Source organism: Watersipora subatra, chromosome 5 (assembly GCF_963576615.1).
Source record: "Watersipora subatra chromosome 5, tzWatSuba1.1, whole genome shotgun sequence".
Lineage (NCBI taxonomy): Eukaryota > Metazoa > Bryozoa > Gymnolaemata > Cheilostomatida > Watersiporidae > Watersipora > Watersipora subatra.
In genome coordinates, this window is record NC_088712.1 from 34,421,097 (window position 1) to 34,436,549 (window position 15,453).

General features: G+C 36.8%; 2 protein-coding genes across 2 annotated transcripts; both read left to right on the plus strand.

Annotated features, from left to right (window-relative positions):
* The first annotated feature begins 847 nt into the window (after window positions 1-847).
* LOC137396868 (uncharacterized) lies at window positions 848-3,135 on the plus strand. Its single transcript, XM_068083170.1, has 4 exons — window positions 848-1,068; window positions 1,173-1,349; window positions 1,480-1,672; window positions 2,560-3,135. The coding sequence occupies exons 1-4, from the start codon at window positions 978-980 to the stop codon at window positions 2,672-2,674; spliced, it is 576 nt and encodes a 191-aa protein (XP_067939271.1). The 5' UTR covers window positions 848-977; the 3' UTR covers window positions 2,675-3,135.
* Window positions 3,136-9,385: 6,250 nt separating this feature from the next.
* LOC137396992 (uncharacterized) lies at window positions 9,386-12,023 on the plus strand. Its single transcript, XM_068083276.1, has 4 exons — window positions 9,386-9,690; window positions 9,914-10,090; window positions 10,264-10,456; window positions 11,855-12,023. The coding sequence occupies exons 1-4, from the start codon at window positions 9,600-9,602 to the stop codon at window positions 11,997-11,999; spliced, it is 606 nt and encodes a 201-aa protein (XP_067939377.1). The 5' UTR covers window positions 9,386-9,599; the 3' UTR covers window positions 12,000-12,023.
* Window positions 12,024-15,453: the final 3,430 nt, after the last annotated feature.

Here is a 15,453-nt window from a genome sequence, read left to right on the forward strand (position 1 = left end):
ATAGCAAAGCTCTTCTGATAAACTTGCATGCTAATGGTGATCTGGTCTGACTTTGAGTCTGCATGCAGTGAATATTTATAATTATTTTATAGAAAGCTTACTTAGAAGGCTCACTAGATAGGTTGGAAAATCTTCTTTTATGATGTTGACCCTTTACATGGAACAAAAACACTACGTTCTTTTCACTGTTGCATGTAAGCAGAACAACGAGAGCTGTGAATGAAATGTTAATAATGAAAGGGAAAAGTTGAGAAATTAATACGAACAACTAAGAAAGTCAATAAAGTAGTTAGAAAGCGAGGACAAGAAGAACAACCGGTAATTTTGAATGGAATGGATAGTAGGCAGGTCTGAAGTAGAATATTCTAAATGTTGCACTTTCATCCTAAAGAACATTAATAATAAAAAAGATCACCGTAGATAGACAAGGAAAATCATGTACGATGTACATGGATAGGTTTTCCATAGCACGTCACATGACATGGCACTCACTACTAATACATGTATAGTACTTTTAGTAGGAAGGTTATGGCGCCTTACAGTGCGTTGCGTGTTCGCAACTCGAGTTGTACGCGCAACGCGAGGCACTGTAAGGCGCCATAGCAAGGTTGTTGTTTATACACGCATAGCAACTAGAAAGAGTCCGACACTTGTAAACGTGCATGCAAACTATAATATTATTATATTTGCGTGCTGATTGTTTAATTTAGCACACGTGGAGGTTTTTACGAAGGTAGTTCCATCGAAACGGCCGACAACGCATTTTATAAAGCGTCATAACTGTTGGCGCAATCAATTCAATGTGTAACCTTCTAAGCCTTTAAGAACTGGAATTCGTGCAAAAATGTTCAGTGAATTTTTTTCTGTAAGAGCGCTTACACCTAGAAACCGTGTAGTAGAAAAAGCAATATTAACAGCTTCTAATTGGCAGTATTTTGGTTGGATCGTTTAATAATAAAAATATAGTCAACAACAAGATGGGTCTCCTAATGTCTAAACTGAGCGCATTGTTTGACAGTTTTGGAAGCGATCCGATGAGGATACTAATGGTTGGCCTAGATAATGCAGGTTGGTGAATGTTCGATTTTTTCAAGTTACTGGACATGTATTCATTCATCACGACAGTTTTAAATCACTTGACATGTTTACGAATATTTGTTGCAACATTGCAGGAAAAACAACAATAATGTATAAACTGAAGTTGAATGAAGTTGTTACAACGATTCCTACTATTGGATTCAACGTAGAAACAATTACTCCAAAGAAAGGTCTCACATTTACTGTGTGGGATGTTGGCGGTCAAAGCAGAATCAGGCTTCTGTGGAAGCACTATTATCAGAACACCCAAGGTAAAGTGACATATCAAACCTTAAAAAACTAGTTGCTTCAAGAGACTGTTTTACTTATGTTGTATCTACTAGAAGGAAAAGTTTGAAAGTTGCTCACTCTAAAATAATTAATGTACGTATGCATTTTCAGGTCTAATTTATGTGGTGGACAGCTGTGATAGGTCGAGAATCGAAGAGGCTCGCGAAGAGCTAAGCTACTTACTTGAGTCAAAAGAGATGACTGGTGTGCCTGTGGTCATACTCGCCAACAAACAAGACCTGCCCAATGCTGCCAGCTGTTCGGAGATAGCCAGTGCTCTTCAACTCTCCAAGCTGACTACCAGGTGAGAGGAATACTTCATTTTTTTAAGTTTATCAATAGCTTTATCAATAATTTATCAAAATTAAACTTACATCAAATTTATTTTTCGCTATTATACAATGAAACTCTGTGCTATCAGGAGTTGTATTATTAATCGGGTCGCTTTCACACCCTTTTGCAAGTGTTATAGCTGTTTGTACTGTAGTGTGATGGAGCTAAAATTCACAAATTATGGTTGATTACCAAAGTAGATTCATGAACTTATAAACTAGTGTAAATTTTATACAGTTGTTATATAAACCTATTATGGCTTTATATCACTTTAAATATGTAATATGAGCGACTTTATATCTATATTATTTATATCTAAAGTTTCAGTTGCTAAGTTTCGTTTTTGACTTGGAAAGATAATCAGTTCATACAATTTTAATTCGGAGTAAATCATGATTGTTTAACATACACTGTAAAGTGTTCGTAAAGCATTGAAAGGTAGCACTATAATGAATGTTCACTTTAATTAATAAATTTAATGTTATAATTATTAACAATTATGTTCTTGCTTTAAATAAAGCCAATCTGAGAGAAAACAACTCTGTGTTATAACTCCAAGTTAGTGAACAAGTTTTGTTGTTAATTTTCTTAGTTTATTGAAAAGTTCACGTCAGAAACAAGGAGTTGTTTTCTTTGCTTCATACATTTAATTGGGAGTAATGACAATTGTATTTCATTGTTAGCAAATACCTTGTTTCCTAGTCTAATTCTCACAGATAACATATTTTTACATAGCCACTTCTATTTTGTGATATTTATGACAGCTCGCAGCACTGTACATTTGAGGTTTTTACCGGCTTGAATTTTGGATGATCCCTTTTTAATTTTTATTATATTCAAACTTGACTTGAATTACAGGAAATGGCATGTACAGGCAACCTGTGCTACAAATGGAGAGGGACTGTATGAATCCATGGACATTCTTGCTGCCTACACTAAGGAGTTTAAGAAACGTCAGCGCTCCTACCACTGAAATTCTATTTGACATTGTTCACGGGCTTGGTTCTTCATACTGTTTAAGAAATGTCAGAGCTCCTACCACTGAAATTCTATTTGACATTGTTCACGGGCTTGGTTCTTCATACTGTTTAAGAAACGTCATAGCTCCTACCACTGAAATTCTATTTGACATTGTTCACGGGCTTAGTTCTTCATACTTGTCATACATGTCATAGCTTCTACCACTGAAAATTCTCATTGCTGCTGACACAGCCTGGGTTTTTCATACTGCGAGTACAATACAGTTTTTGCACTGTATGTATATGTAACCAAATAATTTTCTCTGTTTGTGCATTCTATTTGAAGTCATTATTTTTTTATTTATTTTATTATGTGATTGGTTTACTTCAAGCATTCCATCATCTGTTAGTAACAACTTATGTACATATTGTTACTAATACATCTGTGCTATAATAAATTTGTAGGATGTACACATACATGTTACAACTGTACAAAATTTATCTTTTGCCATACAAGTTCATAAAAGCTGGATTTAAGATTGAGAAATGATGTTAGGCAGCCAGCAACCTTATTAATATCAGTCAGTTAGGTGAGATGTAGTCATAACACTTCATAGCTATCCTCTAAAGGTAGTCGTTAAAGTCGTGTGTAGCTAGTAAATATTTAGTCTTGATTATGAAGCCCTTGACATTTACACAATATATATTTATGGCAACCTTGACAATTAGTTTTAAAAAGATTTCATGTGTAACGTTAATAGGAAATGATTCTTATAGTAGAGATGTACCTAAGGTTTAGGGATCGGAGTACCTGAAAACATTTCATAGCTATTATTGGTAATTATCAAACTTACATATAAAAAAGAACTTAATTTATAATTACAAAATAGAACAATGCTGAAACATCGCAAAAAGTCATGTATATCATTCAAAGGGTTACTTAAAAACTAGAATACATGTTAATGTAGATAACAGAACTAAAGGCTTTGATAGAATGGTGCACTTAAACTTCAGTACAATTAGTGAGAAAAATGGCTTGTTCTTCATTTGTTCCTATCAGAGGTGATGATATGAGTGACTTTTCATCCTATAGTACTCTTTGGGTAGTAGAGAGGGGCCTGTAACTTGCTACGGCCTTTCTTTCCTTCCATACTATCAGCTAATCCCACTACCAGCACACAGGGTACCAGGCAATTCTAAGTTACCCAATTTCATGCAGGAAGACTGGATAAAAAACAGAAAAGTATTCCACAAAATAAATATTTTGAGAAAAGCCTTTAAAGGTTGACTTGCAACAAAATTCACATTACAGTTATTTGGCATCAAAATATTCAGTGTCTCACACTGCTGTGTTGTAGGCTCAAAATATGTGGAAATGTGATTACAAGTTCTTAAAAGCTCCAAAACGAACAGTTAATCGCAGCCATCTCGAAAATTTCATAAGTTGGAATCCCTCTCCAAAACGGCTCAAATGGGATGTAGTTGAACACGGTGTGCTTCTGTTTACTATTTCATGCAACCTCATTCGTCGAAATATTTTCACAAATATACTTCACGCATTCAATAAAACCATGTCTATTGTCCGTACGCGTCTATTTCATCATCATTGTAATGTTGTAACATTGAGCTCTGATATCTCAAAACCTAGCCTAAAAATCAGTTCAATTTTTTAACTTTAGTTCGAAGGAGTGCGTATCATCCTCTGATATGGTCCTCTGATATGTCCCACAGAATGGACACCTGGAAGCGTGCTTCCACCAAATGTAAGTTTTCAGCAAGCTTATCTTATGGATTATAGAAACCAATAACTCTATATGCTCTATAGAGCATTGTATGAATATAAATGACCGAATGAACCAGATAAGTATCTTTACCATAGATATATAAATCTAGATTGGCCGATAGGGAAAAATCCTGTCAGACTTGAATAGCATGATGTAACGTCATTGTATGGTACCTCATGCTTGACTGCAATGTTGTTAACAACGGAGCTAATGAGGAGAAAGTGACAAAATCACATTTATTTTCACATAAAAACCTTCTTGTATACATAATCCAGTAAACTAAAGTAATTCTGTGATTATATCTGTTAACCACCATAGATTAAAAGTATAAAAGCTATGAAATGTTGCACACAAATCATGAGCCATCAGAGCTGTATTTGCCACCCTCTCCTATCCTCATTCTCTCTTTTCCCCTTCTCCAAAGAAGTGAGAAGGGAAAAGAGAGAAGGGGGAAAGGAGAGGGGGGCAAATAGCCCACCCACCCGAAGAGCCAGACCCTGGCTAGGTGAAAATGGCTTAAATTTACGATGGTAGATGAACTTGGAAAGCAATGCCATAGAAATAACAACTAACTGTCTCAGGCTAATAGTAGTTCCTTGTTTAACACGGTCCTAATGCTTCGAAGACCATGCATATAAAAACCGCAGGTTCGCAAGTTTTTGACCAAAGGTTATAAATTTAGCTAGCAAACATTTAGCACTGCATCAGTGCTAAATGCAGCGCATGAAAGTTTTGCTTTGCCGAAAAATGGTTTGGACGCTAATATCGACGGTTCAGCAGTGCAGAAATGGAGTTGAAGCCAGAAGATATTGTGGAAGGTATTGGACAACTAGAAGATGTTCGTTTCATTGAAACCAACAACCAGAACGCAGCGATTCGACCAAACGATGGAAATAATTTTGTTTTAAAAACATTAATTTTTGTTTTTGCATGTAATATAAGTATGGTTCGCTTATTTCACTTTTTTATGAATATATATTTGTATCATTTAATAGATTATTGTTGTATAACTTATAAATATGCAGATTTATAGCATGTTAATTAATAGCATCCTTGCGGTTATCTTAACACAGCTTACAATGAATCGATGCCCATAACTCCACTTCTATTACACATAAAAAGCTAGTTTTGGCAGCAAACTCGCAAACATAACAGTGAGTGCAATGAGATTTTATTCAACCATGCTAAATATTGATATAAAATAACAAGATGTCTTCAAATTTAGAATGAAATAAAAATTGGAATTTCCAACAAATTGCAAAGAAGGCACAGGCTATAATATCATCGCAGGTCAATTGCAAGCAATAGATATCAACTGGTAGAGATCTTTCTCGGTTTCGGATGCATATTTATTAACAGATCTTTGACAATTTAGAGGTAAGTTAGCATATTTATTGCATTCAAAATGTTTAAAATCGCTCCACCGGAAAAAGAGGACAAAGTATAGACGGCATTCGCTTCGCCTGTAATAGGGCTAGATTTATTTTCCAAAAATTCTGACAAGCTATTTAAAAAATAGACCGCCAGCCTCTATTTGAACGCCACCTTCAATTGACCGCCACCATAGAGGAAGAGTTGAAAAACAGAGCGCCATGGCATTCAATTTATGAATTTAGTTTTAGAATTTACGAATTAATTTATGAATCTAGCTTACTAAAAACATACTGGAAAGAAGTTTTAGTATGCATTTTAGTAAACTTTTAACTAAAAGCTTTATCACTTATCTGTTTGCGAACCGCTGTGGTGGGCAAATGGAGGTGGCATTCAATCGGAAAGTGGCGGTCTATTTTTCAACCGTTCTCTCAGGGTGGCGGTCCATTGGAGGTGGTGTTCAAATGGAGGTGGCGTTCAAATAAAGGTGGCGTTTAATTAGAGGTTTTTTGGTAAGTTAGATTTAGCCTTTATGTTACACGACTGTCTTGAAGGTAAGAACTCTGCATGTAGTACATTGTAATGTTACATTTTTGCAGATCATGCCCACAAAATGCACTAAAGATATTGTAGGTAACTATAGTTACTAAGGTTAACATACCGTTTTGTTACTGCTTTTTGATGGTGATGATTTAGATGATGATTTTGATGATTTAGATAATTACTATGGGTACAAAATTACTACTAGTTACTAATTTCTATACCATTCTATAGGTCTATACGATATTTTCACCTTATGATGCCAACACTGAAATGAACGAAAATCATATAATCTTATAACAAATAATTTGTTATTGTAATCATAGCTAAACAGACTATATTTAGCCATTACTTGCTAATGATTTCACATTTACATTTAAACACATTTACAGTTTTCTTTTTCCTTCTAATTTATTTCAACAAAACACTTCTTTCATGATATGAAATTTAAAAGTTGTAGCTGTTTGAAAAAGCTTGAACTCCTTTACAGCTGTGTTCTTTTTTTCTTAATTCACCTAAACCGCACAAAAATATTCTCTCATGATATGAAGTTTAAAAGTTAGAATTGTAAATGTTGTTTATTACAAATAAATTTTCTGTCCAAAGGCTTTGTTATTACCCGGGCAACGCCGGGTAGCACAGCTAGTCTATATATATATAGATTTACATGTACAAATTAGTTGCATACATGATAAAATGATACCATGTACAATGTAACCTAGTTAATGTATAACATAATATGAGGAGAATTGTGCACTCACGTATGCATTCTGGTGAGTATTTTTCTAGGGAAAGGTATATGAGTGAATAGGGCACATTCGGGGCTTTTTATTGGTTACTCCTGTTAGAGCCTTTTCTTCTAAGGAGTTTGATATTATCAGACGCCAAAATCACAACAATTCATATTAGCTCTAATGGTATAACTGGATATGCGCCACCAGCGAGTGGCAAAAGTGGTGTAAAAAAACTCTCAGGGCAGGAGGCTCAAACGCGCGATTGCCCAATATTCCGATCTCAAAGGCCAAGTATGTAGTAGTACAGCTACGCCCATCGCTGGATTGGCATGCGCTATCGACGGTAGGCTATGGTTGGTTCTCAAACCATCGCGATGATGCTGAACTCTTTATTGATAAAATAAAATATGATATACAATGAAATAGAAACCTCTTTTTGCAGGCAAAGATGAAAGGGAATAGTATGGTCCGCTTATAGTACTGGCCTGAATAGATTGTAATATATTATATAGCAAAATAATAGATAACATTATATACAATTGAGTGTCAAATCATGGATAGATAAGGAAAATTTACATTATATGTATTATTTATTTTATATATAGATAGACATGTAGCTATCTTTGTTTGTACCATTTGTTGGTATTATCAAGGATGTAAATGCCTTGGTATTATTGCTGATACATTGCACTCTAATTTTGAGCAATATTACAATGCTGGCTAAAATGACTGGTAACTCCAAAGATTATCTTGTCAAGCTCATGGTAATCAAGCCTAAGAATAAGAAATGACTCATTTTGGGTATGTGTGAACTTATGAAATACTTCGAGTAGAAAGCTATGAAATGCTCTCTTTCTTGTCTTATGGAGGACTTGAAGTGATTAAAATCATGGTCCCAGGGGTGTGACTCTCCAAAATATGGGCGCATGTTGGGAGCTGGGTTAGGGATATTACAGGTAGTGCCCAACTTAAAACATACCACAGTTAACTTACACTTCTTCATCTCATTGAACCAATGACTTTTTAGTCAGTGTATACCAAGTTATGTCGATTATCATAGTAACAATCTAATATCGGTAGTTAGTTCATGAGTTAGTCAGACGTTATGGATGGAGCAAGAACAAGAGTTTTTTAAGTCTACTTAATTCACGAATGTATGAAGGTGAGAAACACCAATTAGTGTGAGCCAGTGGGTTCAGGTCATTGGCTGGTCCCAAAAAGGAAGCAACATTCATGAATGTTATAATATTAATAACAAACACAATCATCGCCACCTGCATACTCTTTCTAAAGATAATTGTTTGAAGTCAGTTGCTTTTTTGTACAGGCAACTATGGGCACTAATGCTGGCATTAAACCAGCTATCGAGGCCTCATTCAGCTATGATGTCTGTTCTATTATGTGACTGATTGGGAGATCAGTATGTGAGAGAGAGAGAGTTGATTTGAAAATATTTATACCCAGAAAGTTCACTGTATTCTTTTCATACACGTAAAAACAAAACATATAAAGAAAAAATTATTTACAAGCATGGAGACTAGCTATTGTCATCAGAGATAAATAAATAAATCATACATGAATTATAGGCATCAGAACTGAAAAGAAAAAGTGAAAACTGATAGTAACAACTGCAACTGTAGTACCTGTACGAAAGTAGCGGGAGGAGTATTACAGGCTATTACAACACCTAAAACTGCTGTACTACTACTTGGCCTTTGAAATATGCGTGAATAGTTGTGATCGTCCATGATATAAGCGTCGTAGGTAGTAAATGTAAATTATATAATAAAGCGGAGCCAACTTCGCGCGTTAATTTATCAAAGTCGCGTAATATTACGCGAGTAGCGTAAGTGCCTCCTGCAACTAGAGCTTTTTACACAACTTTTGCCACTCCGCGCGCCGCCAGTGCTGTCGGTTACCGTTACAGTTAGCCATTTACCGGCAGTCGACCGATGCATTCACTTTCACTCATTGAGCTTAAAACCCCGGATAGGGGTTTTTAGTTCAGTACTTTCACTCTTCCACTCAGCCTATACGTATCCATTAACGCGTTAACGGCGATAACGTGCCCATTACAACCTAAAAAAATTGCTGTGAGCTAGCTGTAGCTACATAATTTAACTACATCCGTTTGATAGCTTTTGAAAATAGTCCGAGCAAAGCTTTGACATACAAATTTAAATTGTTAATAAAACAGAAACGTTATTGCGTGTTGTCACAGAAATTTTGAAACGCGTGGAGGCTTTTACGAAGAATACTCCAACACATTTTGTACAGTGTAATCGAGCACCAATTGTGTAATTGCACCAATGTATTTGGTCGCGTATAAAAAGAGTGACCTAAAAAAGAAGGTTCTGTTATATATTATCAAAAGCCACTGTGAAGTGGGATAAGTTTCAATGGTTCTACACAGTAAATAACCTGTCATACAAAATAAGTCACATCAACAAGTTTAGTGCACACTACGTTTTTTTGGGACTGGCTAATTATAAAAAGATCACAGAAGAGAGATGGGAGTGCTAATGTCTAAGTTGAGTACGCTCTTTGACGGCTTTAGAAGTGATCCAGTGAGGATACTGATGCTGGGTCTGGATGCTGCAGGTTAGTATCAATGGAAGTATTCATTCAACGTAATACTTTTCACAATTCTGCTTCATTTTGACTGTTAGTGTTTGTAGTACTTTATGAACATGTAAAGATCTATGATTAGTGTTTGCCTGGAATCGCATTTTATCAGCTGATTGTTAATTGAGGACCAATGTGCATTTGAAAATGATAAAACTTTTTTATGAGTTATTAGGTAACTTCAATTGCATCATTGTAGGAAAAACAACCATTATGTACAGACTGAAGTTGAATGAAACTGTAACAACGATTCCTACTATCGGATTCAATGTTGAAACAATAACTCCAAAAAAAGGTCTCACGTTCGTTGTATGGGATGTCTGCAGTCAAGTCAGAATGAGGGCTCTATGGAAGCACTATTTTCAGAACACCCAAGGTAAAAAAGTGTGTGGTTAATGTTTCTCTTAGCTGTCATGCAGTAAATATTTACTGGAAGTAATTCAAGTCCTAGCTTTTATGGACATCACTTTAGGTTCTCTTAAATGCATGTATGGGATTCGAGTAGATTGTCTACATTTGTAGTTTAGCTATGTCCATCTGTATTGTTAGGGCTGATCTATGTGGTCGACAGCTGTGATAGGTCAAGATTTGAGGAGGCTCACTACGAACTGACCAAAATCTTAGAAGCAGAAGAGATGGCTGGTGTACCGGTGATCATACTCGCTAACAAACAAGACTTGCCCAATGCTGCCAGCTGTTCTGAGATAGCTGAAGCTTTGAAGCTTTCCAAATTAACCTTCAGGTATGAGTTCAGTGAATTCCAGGCTAGTTGTAGATGCGGAGGATAATTATGGATCAGGCATTATGATCACTTTTAAGTTTGGGATATAATGTAGAAGATGCATTCCTAGTTTAATGAAGATAGACGCATTTAGGCTGTTGCGATTCTTGATGCTTTCTGATGGGAAAAGTTTACCTCTCAAAATGCTGAAAATGGTTAAATACTAAACACCTTTGGGTGAGAAACACAATACCTCCGTAGGCCAATCACTGGAAGTTTCAATTAACTACTGCTGGATAACGATTCTAGTGCATTCGGTTTTTCGATAGTTGTTCTCTCTTGGTTCATCGATTCAGAAGGAGAAGACAACTGCGTATGAACCGAATTTTGCATCACGATTCGATTCAGTGTTTGCGCATGCCCACGCAGCAGTTTCCTAAGCAAAGTTTGTGAGAGCATTGATCGGTCAGCAAATGTGTTTAGAGTTCTTTTCATCCAAATAGTAGCAACAGTCTTGACTCTGGCCAAATTAACTCATGTGATGTTTCGTAGTTAGGAGACTCATATTTGTAATATCTTATTATATTATTAATCTTCATTGATTGTATTTGTCCTGAGCATATTGTAATTTTCTTATTTATATTTATTCAATTGTTTTTAAATTAATTAATTTGATTTTGATTCATTAAATTTTAAAGAGAATAACATTTTTCAAATTATATTGGTTAATTAATATTAACATAATTGAAAATGACACCATTAAACATTCTTGCAAATATCAATTATTAGTTTACTATTTGTTAATACATATACAAATCTCGGTTCCATGCGGTTCATAATGCCCATATGAGCAAACCGAAGTAACAAATGAAAATTCGTTTTCATTCAGTTTTCAGGAAAAAAACAACTCTGAAATTGAATGCATAGTGCAGGTAAACCTCGAACAGCTCTACAATTAACAATGAGTCACAATAATAATAATTTTAATATGGTTCTTTTTATGCACACTTTGGATAGTTTGGTGATCAAACTTGAAATGGCAACATTTCACTACAGCAAAATCCCATAGCAGCATGTAACCATAGCAACATGTCGCCATAGCAACTTGTCATCATTGACAACTTGTCATCATGACAACATGTCGCCATAGCAACTTGTGGCCATAGCAGTATGTGACCTTAGGAGCATGTGATCATGACAGCATGTGGTGTGGCTTTAGCAACATGTTACCATAGCGCTGTGTCGTCATAGCATCAAGTTGGTCTTATGAAAATTGGTGCTCCTTCTTTAAATAGATTTTTACATCTGTCCAGTCTAAACTCTAAACATTATATGCTATTGCCTGAGGCTTTTGCTCTGATTAAACACTGCTTCATATTGTGTGATGAAGAACCCAAGGTTGTTATACTTGCATTACAGGGAATGGCATATACAAGCAACCTGTGCTACGAATGGAGAGGGACTTTATGAATCCATGGACATTCTTGGTACCTACACTGAGGAGTTTAAGAAACGCCAGAGCTCCTATTTTTTAAAACGTGTCAAAACAACCACGTCAAATTGAATATGTCATCAAAATAAAGGGATTCCAACCTACAGTCATTTTTTAACCGTTCCTTTTTTAGCTCTTAAGAGCTTGTTATCACATTCCCACATGTTTTGCACCTATAACGCAGCAGAGTAAGACATGGTGAACCTTTTGATACTAAATAACTGTAATCTGGATTTTGTTGCGAGTCAACCTTCGAGAAATAATCTTTCAACGGTGGGCATTGTCTTTTCTGGTAGTAAATTTGCTAATATATACAGCAGAGTATAAAGTATATACAGCACAGTATAAAATATATACAGTGCGGTATAAGATAAATACATGGCAGTACATAATAGATACAGTGCAGTATAAAATATATGCAGGGCAGTATAAAATATACACGGTGCAGTATAAAATATATATATACAGAGCAGTATAACATAGATGCAGCTCAGTATAAAATATATACAGGGCAGCATAAAATATATACAGCACAATATAAAATATATGCAGTGCAGTATAAAATAGATGCAGCACAGTGTAAAATATTTACAGCACAGTATAAAATAGATACAGCGCAGTATAAAATATAGGTATACAGCGCAGTATGAATTATACACGTCGCAGTACAAACTATATACATCAGAGTATAATTACCGGCACCAATTGACCACCTTCAGATTGGTAGACTGGCACTCTAACACCTGCACCAATTGACCACCTTCAGATTGGTAGACTGGCACTCTAACACCTGCACCAATTGACCACTTTCAGATTGGTAGACTGGCACTCTAACATCTACACCAATTGACCACCTTCAGATTGGTAGACTGATACTCTAACACCTGCACCAATTGACCACCTTCAGATTGGTAGACTGGCACTCTAACACCTGCACCAATTGACCACCTTCAGATTGATAGACTGGCACTCTAACACCTGCACCAATTGACCACCTTCAGATTGGTAGACTGGCACTCTAACATCTACACCAATTGACCACCTTCAGATTGGTAGACTGACACTCTAACACCTGCACCAATTGACCACCTTCAGATTGGTAGACCGGCACTCTAACACCTGCACCAATTGACCACCTTCAGATTGGTAGACTGGCACTCTAACACCTGCACCAATTGACCACCTTCAGATTGGTAGACTGGCACTCTAACACCTGCACCAATTGACCACTTTCAGATTGGTAGACTGGCACTCTAACATCTACACCAATTGACCACCTTCAGATTGGTAGACTGATACTCTAACACCTGCACCAATTGACCACCTTCAGATTGGTAGACTGGCACTCTAACACCTGCACCAATTGACCACCTTCAGATTGGTAGACTGGCACTCTAACACCTGCACCAATTGACCACCTTCAGATTGGTAGACTGGCACTCTAACATCTACACCAATTGACCACCTTCAGATTGGTAGACTGACACTCTAACACCTGCACCAATTGACCACCTTCAGATTGGTAGACCGGCACTCTAACACCTGCACCAATTGACCACCTTCAGATTGGTAGACTGGCACTCTAACACCTGCACCAATTGACCACCTTCAGATTGGTAGACTGGCACTCTAACACCTGCACTAATTGACCACCTTCAGATTGGTAGACTGCCACTCTAACACCTGCACTAATTGACCACCTTAAGATTGGTAGACTGGCACTCTAACACCTGCACCAATTGACCACCTTCAGATTGGTAGACTGATACTCTAACACCTGCACCAATTGACCACCTTCAGATTGGTAGACTGATACTCTAACACCTGCACCAATTGGCCACCTTCAGATTGGTAGACTGACACTCTAACACCTGCACCAATTGACCACCTTCAGATTGGTAGACTGACACTCTAACACCTGCACCAATTGACCACCTTCAGATTGGTAGACTGGCACTCTAACACCTGCACCAATTGACCACCTTCAGATTGGTAGACTGACACTCTAACACCTGCACCAATTGACCACCTTCAGATTGGTAGATTGGCACTCTAACACCTGCACTAATTGACCACCTTCAGATTGGTAGACTGGCACTCTAACACCTGCACCAATTGACCACCTTCAGATTGGTAGACTGGCATTCTAACACCTGCACCAATTGACCACCTTCAGATTGGTAGACTGGCACTCTAACACCTGCACCAATTGACCACCTTCAGATTAGTAGACTGACACTCTAACACCTGCATCAATTGACCACCTTCAGATTAGTAGACTGACACTCTAACATCTACACCAATTGGCCACCTTCAGGTATTTTTCATTTATAGTCATACAGCTACTTATTCTCTTTGCTTTATCAGCCAACTAGAAGATATCGTGCTGCACACTCGACTGATAAGGTTTGTTTTTGCTGTCCCCCGAAATCGAAAATGACTTGCATCTTAGCGATGCATGCCTGGGTCAAGCAGTATGGTAGAGTAGAAGTGACCCTGTTCTCAGTATCTACCACTTCTGGAACAGTCAGATTAACCTGAATGAATGCATTTCGCAACACGTCCAGTCTGGCAGAGCCGGTAGCCATTTCACTTGCCCAATGTGTTAAGGACAGAGGTAGATTTTCAATTTGCTCACGATATCAGTGTGTTACACGATGCCTCCAAGTTATAGTCTAGATCCGAAAGACCCAGCATTTTAGAGTTGAAAGCTTGCTGAGAGATTTTTGTCAGATCGGCATTAAGCAGGACTCGAACTACCAAGCCCATGGTTGACAGTCAAAAATGTTACCACTAGGCCACTCTGACACTGCCAGGGTACTCGTTTATATAATAGAGATACCCCTATATTGTACGTCATTTTCTCTCTCAAGCGCGACAAAAGAGAAAACAATATTTCCAAGGTTAACTACGAGACTTAGGTTCAATGCACCCTCTCGATACGATTACCCTGAGATATGGCTTTTTCATCTTATGAAGTGGAACATGATGATGTTTTCACCTCACCCTACAAATTTTATTTCACCATATTAATTCAACAAAATTTTTGCCCGAGTTCAAATTTGGCAAACCAGTTGCAAAGGAGGAGTTGCAATCCCTTCATACAAAAGGTCTAGTGGTCAGACAACTTTCATTAACTTGCTAACAAAAATCCATTTCATTACGAAAACAGCATCGTTCGGGTTCAACTGCTAAATTAGGTTGGAAAATGTTTAAAAATGGAAAATATAGAAAATGTGGAAAACATAGAGAAAGTGAAGACAGAAACTGATAAGTAAAGAAGTTTAGTGATAAAAGGTTGAAATTCACTAAAATAGTTAAAAATACTAAAACTTAGTTTCAAGTGTGTGTGTTAAGTAAGCTAAACTTATTTGAATTGAATTCAAACTTTTTGTTATACGTATGTCTGTCTTGACGGTAAGAACTTTCTAAGTCATACCGTCATACCACATCGCAACGTTACATTTTAATGCAAATCATAATCAATAAACTCACTAAATACACTAAAGTTACTATAGTTACTATG

Coding starts and splice junctions, on each gene's coding strand:
- LOC137396868 (XM_068083170.1), top strand. CDS start 978: ATGGGTCTCCTAATGTCTAAACTGAGCGCATTGTTTGACAGTTTTGGA. Junction 1,350..1,479: donor CTATTATCAGAACACCCAAG/GTAAAGTGACAT, acceptor ATGCATTTTCAG/GTCTAATTTATGTGGTGGAC. Junction 1,673..2,559: donor CTCTCCAAGCTGACTACCAG/GTGAGAGGAATA, acceptor CTTGAATTACAG/GAAATGGCATGTACAGGCAA.
- LOC137396992 (XM_068083276.1), top strand. CDS start 9,600: ATGGGAGTGCTAATGTCTAAGTTGAGTACGCTCTTTGACGGCTTTAGA. Junction 9,691..9,913: donor GCTGGGTCTGGATGCTGCAG/GTTAGTATCAAT, acceptor GCATCATTGTAG/GAAAAACAACCATTATGTAC. Junction 10,457..11,854: donor CTTTCCAAATTAACCTTCAG/GTATGAGTTCAG, acceptor CTTGCATTACAG/GGAATGGCATATACAAGCAA.